Source organism: Pelodiscus sinensis, chromosome 6 (genome assembly GCF_052426305.1).
Source record: "Pelodiscus sinensis isolate ZL-2025 chromosome 6, ASM5242630v1, whole genome shotgun sequence".
Classification (NCBI taxonomy): Eukaryota; Metazoa; Chordata; order Testudines; family Trionychidae; genus Pelodiscus; species Pelodiscus sinensis.
In genome coordinates, this window is record NC_143057.1 from 91,250,006 (window position 1) to 91,262,288 (window position 12,283).

The 12,283-nt window shown below is 41.7% G+C and overlaps 1 protein-coding gene across 2 annotated transcripts in view; it reads left to right on the plus strand.

The window, feature by feature from the left end:
• TRIM23 (tripartite motif containing 23) overlaps nucleotides 1-12,283 on the plus strand; it is a 30,510-nt gene that overhangs the window by 13,691 nt on the left and 4,536 nt on the right. For both annotated transcript variants that reach the window (XM_006117005.5, XM_075932386.2), the window contains exons 3-9: nucleotides 2,542-2,663; nucleotides 4,065-4,343; nucleotides 4,893-5,075; nucleotides 9,124-9,339; nucleotides 10,683-10,817; nucleotides 11,117-11,246; nucleotides 11,327-11,437. In XM_006117005.5, coding sequence (XP_006117067.3) covers nucleotides 2,542-2,663; nucleotides 4,065-4,343; nucleotides 4,893-5,075; nucleotides 9,124-9,339; nucleotides 10,683-10,817; nucleotides 11,117-11,246; nucleotides 11,327-11,437 — 1,176 coding nt within the window. The remainder of the gene's footprint in view (nucleotides 1-2,541; nucleotides 2,664-4,064; nucleotides 4,344-4,892; nucleotides 5,076-9,123; nucleotides 9,340-10,682; nucleotides 10,818-11,116; nucleotides 11,247-11,326; nucleotides 11,438-12,283) is intronic.

A 12,283-nucleotide genomic window follows, 5' to 3' on the forward strand; every position in this document is an offset into this window, starting at 1 on the left:
CAAGAAAAGCCATTCTGCGTCCCCCTGGTCTGCTGGGGGGGGGGGGGCGCTAGCTCCGTGTCTCCCTGGTCTGCTGGGAGGAAGTGCCCCCCACGCCGCCAGAGGTGGCGACAGTGGGGGAGGCACCCCTCCCCCGGTTCGTAACTAGGGGTCCGACTTAAGTTGGACTGACGTAACCCGGGGACTGCCTGTAAACCAAAAACTCAAAGTAATAGCAAATGTTTTTTAAGTATGTCAGAAGCAGGAAGCCTGCTAAACAACTAGTTGGGCCCTTGCACTATCGAGATGTTAAAGGAACACTCAAAGACAATAAGGTCATTGCAGAGAAGCTAAGTGAATGATTTGCTTCAGTCTTCATGGCTGAGGATATTTGGGAGATTCCCAAACCTGAACCATTGTTTTTAGGTGACAAATGTGAAGAATTGTCCCAGATTGAGGTGTCATCAGAGGAGGTTTTGGAACAGATTGATAAATTTAACGGTAACAAGTCACCAGGACCAGATGGCATTCACCTAAGAATTCTGAAATAACTCAAATGTGAAATTGCGGAACTGTTAACTGTGGTTTGTAACCTATCCTTTAAATCAGCTTCCGTACCCAATGAGTGGAAGATAGCTAATGTGATGCCAGTATTTAAAAAGGGCTCTAGAGGTGATCATGGCAATTACAGATTGATAAGTCTAACCTCAATACTGAGCAAATTAGTTGAAACTATAGTAAAGAATAAAATTGTCAAACATGTAGATGAACATAATTTGTTTTAAGAAAGTCAATGTGGTTTCTGTAAAGGGAAATCATGCCTTAGTAATCTACTAGAGTTCTTTGAAGGGTCAACAAACATGTAGACAAGGGGGATCCAGTGGGTACTTAGATTTCCAGAAAGCGTGTGACAGGGTCCCTCACCAAAGGCTCTTAAGTAAAGTAAGTTGTCATGGGATAAGAGTAAAGTCATTTCATGGATTGATAACTGGTTAAAAGAGTTTTCCGAGTGGAGAGAGGTAACTAGTGCCCCCCCCAAAGGATCTGTTCTAGGACCCATCCTATTCAACGTATTTATAAAAGATCTGGAGAAAGGGGTAAACAGGTGGTAAAATTTGCAGATGATACCAAACTGTTCAAGATAGTTAAGATCAAAGCAGAGTGTGAAGAGCTTCAGAAAGATCTCACCCAATCACTTAGTTTGGTAACAAAATGGCAAATGAAATTTAATGTTGATAAATGTAAAGTAATGCACATTGGGAAAAAATAATCCCAACTATGCATACAATATGATGGGAACTTACTTAGCTACAGCTACTTGAGAAAGATCATGGAGTCATTGTGGAAAAGTTCTCTGAAAATATCCACTCAGTGTGCAGCGGCAGTCGAAAAAGCAAATAGAATTTAGGAGTCATTAAAAAAGGGATAGAGAATAAGACAGAGAATATTTTATTGTCTCTATATAAAACCATGGTACGCCTACATCTTGAATACTGTATACGGATGTGGTCTTAAAAAAAGATAAATTAGCATTAGAAAAGGTTCAGAAAAGGACAACAAAAATGATTAGGGGTTTGGAACGGGGCCCATATGAAGCGGGATTAAAAAGACTTTGACATTTCAGCTTAGAAAAGAGGAGACGGGGGTGGAGGGGGATATAATAGATGTCTATAAAAGCAGGATTGGTGTGGAAAAAGTGAATAGGAAGAAGTTATTTACTTATTCCCACAATATAATAACTAGAGGTCACCGAATGAAATTAATAGGAAGCACAAAAAAACGGAAGTGTTTCTTCATTCTGTGCACAGTCAACCTGTGGAACCCCTTGCCAGAGGATATGGTGAAGACTAGGACTTTAACAGGGTTCAAAAAAGAGTTAGATTGATTCATGGAGATTAGGTCTATCGATGGCTATTAGCCAGGATGGGAAGGAATGGTGTCCCTAGCCTCTGTTTGTCTGTAAATGGGTGACAAGAGAGGGATCATGTGAAGATTACCTGTTGTTTTTCCTCCCTCTGGGGCATTTGATATTGGCCACTGTCAGAAGATTAGATACTAGGCTAGATAGACCTTTGGCCTGACCCAGTATGGCTGTTCATATGTTCTCAAGTTGTTCTTAATGGGTTTGCCACTTCTGAAATCATTAGTGTGGAAGAAATATATATTTTCTGATGACTTTGGATCTTTTATGGCCATGAAGGAATCTTAAGGAAATTATATTTCACTATTAAGTGGTTCATAGTAGTATTTTTATACTGGGTGATCAGGGAAAAAGCACAGTTGTAAAGGTTTGTGGCAGTCATAAATGTAGGCTATTTGTTGTTATTTTTTGCTTCAAATATTTCAGGTCCTTAGCCAGCTGGTTTTGTTAAAATACTGTAAACTCTTACAGTAATCTTGCCAGCTTCCATACTGCAGAAACTACACAGAATTGTTTATATAACTGACTTTGCTTCTAGCAGTTTTGCAGGAATATTTACTCCTTTTAATTTCTAGCCAGTAGAAACTCAAATGCAGTTTGTGGTGATATTTTTTTAATCTAATTTTCTCTTTGAAAAATAGGAGATTCTGGCGTCTGGGGCTTGAAAAAAAACTTTGCTTTGCTGGAGCTTTTGGAACGACTGCAGAATGGCTCTGCTGGCCAATATGGGACAACTGAGGAAGCTATTGGCCAGTCTGGAGAGGTGTAGATTCAAAAACATTTATCTTTGTTTAATTTTCATTAATCTAAAAGTAAACTCTCTCCTCTTCACAGTTTTAAAGTGAAAGATGTACCAAATTAAAAGTTCCTATGGTTGCAGAATGTGTGTATTTTAGCTATACAAATCCTAGATCTCACCCTGCAAATAAACAAATCACTGTTTAATGATTTTGCATTTTTCTCAGCATAAGGAAATACTAAAAACTTGAGTATTTGTGCAGAGGTTATGGTCCAGTACATATAGACTTAAATAGAGATAAAACCAAAATTAGCACTTAGCCTGAACACTTATGTTCATTGGAAAAGGTCATTAAACTCTTTTGGAGGATGCCATTCTTTATAAATGTCTTTTAGCTGCAGTATCTCTCTCTCTATATATAATTTTTTTTCTCTGCGAGATAACAGAATGATGTCATCACATCATCTGCATCCACAGGAGCGAAGCTCCACTCATTTCCTGCCTGATTCGCCTCTCCCCAGGGGCCACGTGAATAGCCAGAGCTGCTGCGTTGCAGCTCTGACCTTGCCCTCCCCTCCTCAGCAACCAGGGGGAGAGCTGGAGTTACTTTGGCCTGGCTGTTCTTGGCGGCTGGATGGGGGCATGGAGAGCTGGGGCCGTCACACCACAGCTTTGGTCCAGCCCTCCACAGCGGCCAGGGGAGGAGCAGGGGCTGGTGTGGCCTCGGCCTGGACTTTCCTGGTGGCTGGGGGAGGAGCCAGGGCTGGTGCTGCCTCAGCCCGACCCTCTCCAGCAGTGATAAGGAGAGCCAGGGCTGCTTTGCCTTGGGCTGGTTACCCCCAGAGAGAGGGGGTTGGCCAGCATGGAGAGCAGGGGACGTAGCCCCATAGCCCCCCCCCCAAAAAAAGCTGCAACACTAAAAATCTGAAAACAACTTCCTCACCCTAAAGTTCAACCTTTTATATGAATTTGGTAAATGCATTAATTAGCTGTTTTGAATGTTTCCTGGTGGATGCTTATACAACAATGTTATTGTAGTGAAATTGTTACTGAACCAATGCCATGTAATCAATCCTAGAAACAATATAAAGAGACATTGGAGTAGGGTTGGGTTCAGAGTTTCATTATTTTTGAGCATCTTCAGCGCCTGTTGAATTCAGTTTGAGTTGTGAATACTCAGTACCTTTGAAAATTAGTAACTTTTGGTTCACTCAGATGGTGAATTGTTTTAACATTTATTTTCAAAGAAGAACTTGGTGAGAGAATGCAGAATTTAAAATTACACATTTGGAATAAGATGAATGTTCATCGACACTTGTTAATTTTAAGGGGAAGTGTGACATTTTTAGTCTCGAACAAATTGAAAATATCTGTTTTGAATTTTTGGGATCTAATATTCATGCGTGATTTTTCTTTTGTTTAAAGAGCATCATTCGTTGTGATGAAGATGAAGCTCATGTTGCATCTGTATACTGCACAGTTTGTGCTACTCATTTGTGTGCAGAGTGTTCACAGCTTACCCATTCTACGAAGACACTGGCAAAACATAGGCGTGTACCTCTTGCTGAAAAACCTCATGAGAAGACCATGTGTTGCCAGCATCAGGTGCATGCCATTGAATTTGTTTGTTTAGAAGAAGGTTGTCAGACCAGTCCCCTTATGTGTTGTGTTTGCAAAGAATATGGAAAGCATCAAGGCCATAAGGTACTGTTATTTTTCTATTACGCCCATGCTGTTAGGTGGTTTAAGAAAGCAATATTTTTTTCCATTGTTAAGCTATTTGAGAAAAGGAGTTTATGCCTGATCTTTGATCCTTTTATGAAGATGACTGCTTTTTTGTTCCTTTCCTTCACTACAAGCAACTGCTGTGGTAACAGTACAACTACAAAAAATATTGTGATCTGTAAAACCACAAAATTCTTTTTCACCTGTTTAAGGCAGAAAAGATAATCATCTGTGCGAGTGACCTGTTTTGATCATTGTTAGCTGCTCATGGTGTAGAGGTTTCAGCATCACAGTCAATCTAGAGTAGACCAAATGTTTTTTTTTCTTATTCTTTCATTTTATTAAAGATGTAGTTATTTTTATGATTGCTAGATCCCTGTTTCAGTCTCATAACAAAATGAATGATACTTGAATGATACTTGATTGTTTTGATTGATCAAACATTAAATTTAGTACAAATCTTTCCATTTCCTCCTGATTGGAAGGGAAACTTAGAGCTGACATTTGGCATGTTACTTTTGATTGTAGCATTCTGTTTTGGAACCAGAAGCAAACCAGATCCGTGCATCCATTTTAGATATGGCACACTGTATAAGAACTTTCACAGAAGAAATCTCGGACTATTCCAGGAAACTAGTTAGAATTGTTCAACAAATTGAAGGAGGAGAACAAATAGTGGAAGATGGAGCTGGAATGGCCCATACAGAGCATGTAAGAAATTGTTTTTCTTAAATACAGTGTAATTTTCTCTTTAGTAACCAAATATTTTAAGCGTTACATGAGAAATATTCGGAAGAGTTCACTCATAGTCTGGTGCTGCAAGTTACTGAGCTCCCTCAGTTCTGCAAAGTCTGTAGATGTTCCAGAGTGCTTACACCTTGAAAGTCTGAGTCCAGAGAGAGAAGATGGCAAGACAACTTATATCTCATTGATTGTCTCCTTTATTTCACTGAAATTTGAGTGGTTGTGGGGAGAGCTATATACGTGAATGATTTCTGTGACAAAAAATTATGTACAGTTGGTCCCCAAGTTGTGAACGGTCGAGTTACGACTGTTGGCATTAATGACCAAAGCTCCCATGGAGCGGTTGTAAAAGCGGTCCCCGAGTTACGAACGCAACCTGTGCTTACGAACAGCGCGGTTGCTATGTAACTCAATGGGGTCAGAGTTAAGAACAGATTGAGCTACGGCCAAGTTTTTGGTCTGTAACTTGTTCGTTGGGAGAAGCTGTATACAGTATTTGAACATTTGCAAGCTCTTGAAATGTGGCTATCGAATAGCAAAGTGGGGATCCCAGGCCATTGACTGCATTGGGGTGGGAGATCACCCTGAAGCTCCCATCTCCCCTGGTACAGGGATTCAGCAGTGAGGCTGCATCTGATAAGAATGCCGTACTGGGTCAGACCAAACATCCATCTAGCCCTGTCTTCTGTCAGTGGCCAATACTAGGAGCCCCAGAGGGAATGAACGGAACAGGTAATCATCAAGTAATTCATCCCCTGTAACCCATTCCCAGCTTCTGACAAACAAGAGGGTAGGGGCAACATCGCTGCCCATCCTGATTAATAGCAATTGATGAATCTATTCTTTGTCAATTTATCTAGTTCTTTTTTGAATCCTGTTATTTTCTTGGATTTTACAACATCGTCTGCCAAGGAGTTCCACAGGTTGACTGTGCATTGTGTGCAGAAATATTTCTTTATATTTGTTTTAAACCTGCTACCTACTAATTTCATTTGGTTACCCCTAGTTCTTGTGTTACCACCATCATCATCACTATCAACAAGCATGGGCTCAATGCCTGTTGGTGTCCGATGCCTCTCTCACTATTTCCTTCCATCTGTCTAGTGCGGAGTGGCTTAGTTTCTGTAGATCTGGGTGACATCTGAGCTGGCATCTTTTATCAGTTAGTCGTTCTGGCATCAGATTTCATGTGTATTGTTGTTTTACAATCAGCGCATCAACACTCATCTGATCAATCCTCCTCCTTTATGCAGGCTTGGGACTGGCATGAAACCTCTAGAGGCTTCATAGCCGAGTTTCTTGGGTTATGGGAAAGAGGAAATCATGTCCTAATTCACTTTCTCCAAACCAATCGTAATTTTATTGAACTCTATCCTATCTCCCCTTAGTCATCACTTTTCCAAGATAAAAAGTGCCAGTCTTGTTAATCTCTTCTCAGTTGGTAGCTGTTTCGTACTCTAATCATTTTTGTTGCCCACTTCCAATCCCAATATATCTTTGTGAGATGAGGCGACCATATGTGCATAGAGTATTCAAGATGAAGGCATACCATGGATTTATAACAAGGCAATAAGATATTTTCTGTCTTATTATATATCCCTTTCTTAATGATTCACAGCATTGTTTGTTTGCTTTCTTGACTGCTGCTACAAATGAGTGAATATTTTCAGAGACCTATCCACAGTGGTTCCAAGATCTCACTTGAGTAGCAATAGCTAATTTTGATCCCATCATTTTATACGAGCAGTTGGGATGATATTTTGCAATGTGCATTACTTTGCATTTATTAACATTAAATTTAATCTGTCATTCTGTTGCCCAATTACACTGTCAGGATCTCAGAAAACTGTGTAAGGGCTGGGCCAGCCCCAGAAACATGCTGGATCTCTGCCCCTCCGTGCCAGGTGCACCAGGTGTGGGTGGACTGGCTGAGCCAAACAGGATCCCGCTGTGGAAAGAGTCATTGGGTATGTCTAAACTACATGGCTCCATCGACGGAGCCATACAGATTAGTTTACTCAGCAAAGGGAAATGAAGCGGCGATTTAAATAATTGCGTCTTCATTTAAATCAAAATGGCCCCCGTGCTGTGCCGATCAGCTGTTTGTCGGCACAGCGTGGCAGTCTAGACGGGGATCTGCCGACCCCAGAAACATTTGTTGGCAGATCCTGTAAGTCTCGTTTCATGAGGCATTTCCCTTTGCCGAGTAAACTAATCTACATGGCTCCATCGACGGAGCCATGTAGTTTAGACACACCCATGTGTCAGTTATAGAGTCAGCAGAGCCTAGATGCCTTCTTCAGCTGGGCAGGTCTACTTTTGTAGAAATGAGGGAGGACCAATTGCACAAAACCCAAGGTATCTTCTCTCCCCCCACCCCACCCCACCCCACCCCACCCCACCCCACCCCACCCCCACTCCCTGGTCTCATTTCTCCTTCCCTCTTGTATGTCTTCCCTTTGCTTCCATCCTGTTCTCTGGTTTGGGAGTATGCGGGAGGGGGGGAGCTGTTTTCTGCAGTTTCACAGTCATACAAAATCTCCCCAGAACATTTTATGCCATTGAAATACTATGGCAAATAGTTTGTCCATATGTTCATGTCTCCTGTTGTATTGTTTTCAAGTTATTACTCCCTGATAGTATTTATTTTCATACACTGTAATAAATAAATGTTTATTGGAATAAACTGTGAAAGCTCCTTTGTGCTGGGAGCAGATCTACAACTAGGGTTGCCAGATAGTTGTCTGAAACAAAAATACCGAACACCCCCCACCACCCCAAAAAAAACCACTGGGAAAACATTTTGTTCAAGGGGGGGGACCAAAGTTTTTGAGCAAAAAAAAACCTCCAGGAACCTGGATCATTGCTAGGGGTTACCAGGTTGTCATTTAAAAAAACCCAAAAGACCGGACACACTTCATGTGGGGGACAAGGGAGGGGAGCACTAGCCAGGAAGGGAGTGGTGCTGGCCGGGAAGTGGGGGGGGGGCCTGGAAACAGCTAACGGGGGTGGGGGCAACGGGGCTGGCTGGGAGAGATGGGGGGGCCAACAGGAAGCAGGGCTGGTCATGGGGAGGAGGGGTAGGGTGGAATGGGGCTGGCCGTGGGATATCGGAGGAGGGGGTATGAGGAGGGGGTAGGTCTGGCTAGGAGTAAGGGGGGCGGGATGGACAGCTGGGGGGGGATCGAGGGCTGGAAGGGGAGGACGGGAAGCAGAGCTAGCCCGGGGGACGGGTGCAGCGGCAGTGGCCGGGGGAGGTCAGGAAGAGGAATGAGCCAGCAGGAAGCAGAGCAGGCGGGGTCGGGAGCCGCGAAGCTGGGGGGGTGGGAAGCAGAGCTGGGGGGGCCGGGAGGAACGGGGGGGCGGGCAGCAGAGCTGGCAGGGGGTTGCAGCGGCGCTGGCTGGGAGGAAGGGGGAGCGGGAAGCAGAGCTGGCAGGGGTGGGGGTGCAGAGAGGCTGGCCGGGGAAGATCAGGAGGGGAAGTGGGGGAGAACTAGGCAGCTGGGAAGTGGGGGGGGGGAACGGGTGAGCAAATTGGCCGGCGGGGAGCGGGACTGACCTGGGCACTTGCTGCCTGTTCCGTGGAGGCTCCCGGTGACGCATGAGCAAGGAGGAGGCTTCCCCTCCTCCTCACACTCCACCAACTGAGGGCTCCTGGTAGCAATCGCAGCCCTGCCTCCCAGCTGAGACTCCCAGCTGCTCCCCCTGCCCACGCCAGGCTTCCATCCATTGCGCAGCCGGAAAAATCTGAAAATACCAGACATTGCACATGTCTGGTATTTTCTGATTTTTTTTACCTGACAAAGAGCACAAATACCAGACTGTCCGCTACCGTACCAGACACCTGGCAACCCTATCTACGACCTTACCAAAACTGTGCTTCTGAGATCTGAATCCACCAGTCAAGCTCATTGTAAAATTAGGAGTTGGAATGTGACACAGCATTAAGCATTATACTGTCTAGATAAAATGATTGCCAATTTTGTCTCTTTGGTTTTGTGACTTTACACTGCAGGTTCCAGGTACTGCAGAAAATGCCCGTTCATGCGTTCGAGCCTATTTTTCTGATCTTCATGAAACCCTTTGTCGCCAGGAAGAAATGGCACTTAGCGTGGTTGATGTACATGTGCGGGAGAAATTGATCTGGCTCAGACAACAGCAAGAAGACATGACCATCCTGTTGTCACAGGTTTCAACTGCTTGTCTTCACTGTGAAAAGACTTTACAGCAGGTAGGTGATTAAGTAAGCTGTATCATGGAACAAGTGCATGGGTTGGTCCCATAAATGAAGCCTAGGCTGTAACCTGCTAAATTAAAGCTGTACTTGAAAATTTTTTTCTTTATGTTAGAAACACACTACTATCAGGTGAGATTGAAAACATAATAGCAATTATTCATTGTGTGCATATGGAGACACCAGTGTGTAGTTCAGGATAAAAAATATAGGTTTTACACAGGAAAATTTTTACAGTTGCCTTTGTCACTAAAATGGATGCTTTCATGGAAATAAAATTAGGGAAGAAAAATATTTGCTTGGTATTAATTGGTTCTCTGCAGCATTTGAAACCCAAACTTTGCAGCCCTGTGCTAAGTATAAGTACAAGGATGTGGCTATACAAAAGATAAAACTGACCAGTCTGTTGTTGTTCAACATGAGAAAAAAGGAAATAAATAATATATTTAGTGAAAAGTAAACTTTATTTTTAAAATTCTTTGAGTTTTATTAATTTACTATGCTATTACAGGCAGTCCCCGGGTTACGTACAAGATAGGGACTGTAGGTTTGTTCTTAAGTTGAATTTGTATGTAAGTCGGAACTGGTACATATTGCAGGGGAAACTCTAGCCAAACATTTCTTCAGAGCTCAGTTTTATTCTCCCACACCTCACTTCCCTAGTCCTTTATTCTCAAGCTGAGGTGTCTGCTGAGAAAAGCCGCTCTGCGTCTCCCTGGTCTGCTGGCGGGGGGGGGGGGGGGGGGGGCTAGCTTCTCGTCTCCCTGGTCTCCTGGGGGGAAGCAGCTAGTGTGGGGTTGCCTCACCCCGTTTGTAAGTAGGGACCCGATGTAAGTCGGATCCATGTAACCCGGGGACTGCCTGTACTTTAAAGCTGGCTTTATATTTTTTAAACATGATTTTAAATTGCTTTTGTGTGTCTAAGACTTTGGGAACTGACTGGTCAAATTTCACCTTAAATACTGATATTCTACCTAACTAAACTTCCCACACTTAACAGCTGGTAGAGTTTTTCTACATTGTGGTGGTGTACTGCTATGTGCTGTTAACTACTTGCTGTATACTAAGCCTGAGGAAGCTATAGTAATGTGAATAATAAATATTGATAAATATTATTCTTTCACATCAGTGTATTTTGTTTATTTTTTGCAAAGCTTTTTGTAGTGTAAAAATTTGAAAAATATAATTTCTTACTGTATTTTTGTAAATATAAACTTCATTTTATTAGCTTATTCAAAATAAAAAGAAAACAGTTTTATTACCATACATAATTATCTTAACCCTTTTTGCATTAAGTAGTTTACTTGTGGAAAGAGTGCTTCTGCCTTTGTCTGTTTTAGGATGATTGCAGAGTAGTGTTGGCTAAACAGGAGATTACAAGGCTACTAGAAACATTACAAAAACAGCAGCAGCAATTTACAGAACTTGCAGATCATATACAGCTGGATGCTAGCATTCCTGTCACTTTTACAAAGGTATAGTCTTCAAAACCCTTTTTATGTCTTCACCATTCTAGTGAAAATAGATCTCCCTTCTGAAATTCAAAATGTGTTTTAAAGGAAAACTGCAGTGATTTATCACCAAACTTCTCATAAACCAAATGTATTCATCATGTATAATACATCTTTGTTTACAATTTTTCTGACTACGAATGACTCTTATTTGGCACTTTACAAATAGTGAGATGTTGCATGCCACTGAGATTCTGGAGTTTTCTACAAAAGCAGAGAAAATGGATCTTGCTTGTTTTCATTGCTTATATATTTTTCCTCAGGACAATAGGGTACATATTGGACCAAAAATGGAGATTCGAGTTGTGACCCTAGGATTAGATGGAGCTGGCAAAACAACTATTTTGTTTAAGTTAAAGCAGGATGAGTTCATGCAACCTATTCCAACAATAGGTATGTAATTGAGTGATTTAAAAGTTTGACTCCTTCATTATTAGGAGTAAGAATATAAAAAATGAACTTTTCTCTTTTAGGTTTTAATGTTGAAACTGTAGAATATAAAAATCTGAAGTTTACTATTTGGGATGTAGGAGGGAAGCACAAGTTGAGGCCTTTGTGGAAGCATTATTACCTCAATACACAAGGTAGGATTGCAAAAACATTTAGATGGTTTTACACATGCTTACTTATTTTATTTCAATGTTCTATGGTTACATGATTTATAATAATTCTTTTTGGCACTAATGAATGCATACGCTACAAAATTAAACAAAGTGCAGGTGCTAGATTTATGGTGTAAGAAAACACTTTGGTCCAGTTGATCTTGATGCCTTCTGGGAAAAGTTGAATTCATCATAAATTCTTCAGATAGTGCCTGGAGCCATAACAAAAATTAGAACCTCTATTACATTGTTGTTAGCTGACAGCAGACAAAGATGCAGCATTCCAGAAGTTCACAGTGGTGAAAAGCAGCACATAACGTATAAACATTCGATGATAATTGAAATTACTCAGCCTTTCTTGCTTAGAAGCTCTACAAAGTGACATAGCTCCTGCAGCATAAAGTCCAATCATAGCTACATTTATATCAGTAAAAACAGGTAAATCATAACAGCTTTGCTGTTCCCATGAAAAAACATTCTTCTGAATGTCACTGGCATGAAAGTACCTACTATGCTTTTGAGCACTGAATTATGGAGATTTCCTAAGTGCTCTATAGTTAAAATTTTCTGTTTAAACTGGAGTTCAGATTCTCGAATTAAATATTTCACGAAATCATTCTTAAACACATAGACTCTTTTAAGGACAACAAACATCAGTTTCCTATGTGCATTCTTCATAGCATTCTTTGCAGAATTTTGTGACATTTTTAATCACTCTTGTTTAATGTAATCTCCGAAAATGATTATTTTTAATCTCAAAAGTCAGAGTGTAGAGATTTCCAATATGGGACCCTATGAGAGGAGAGGAGGTGCAGGGACAGGATAAGA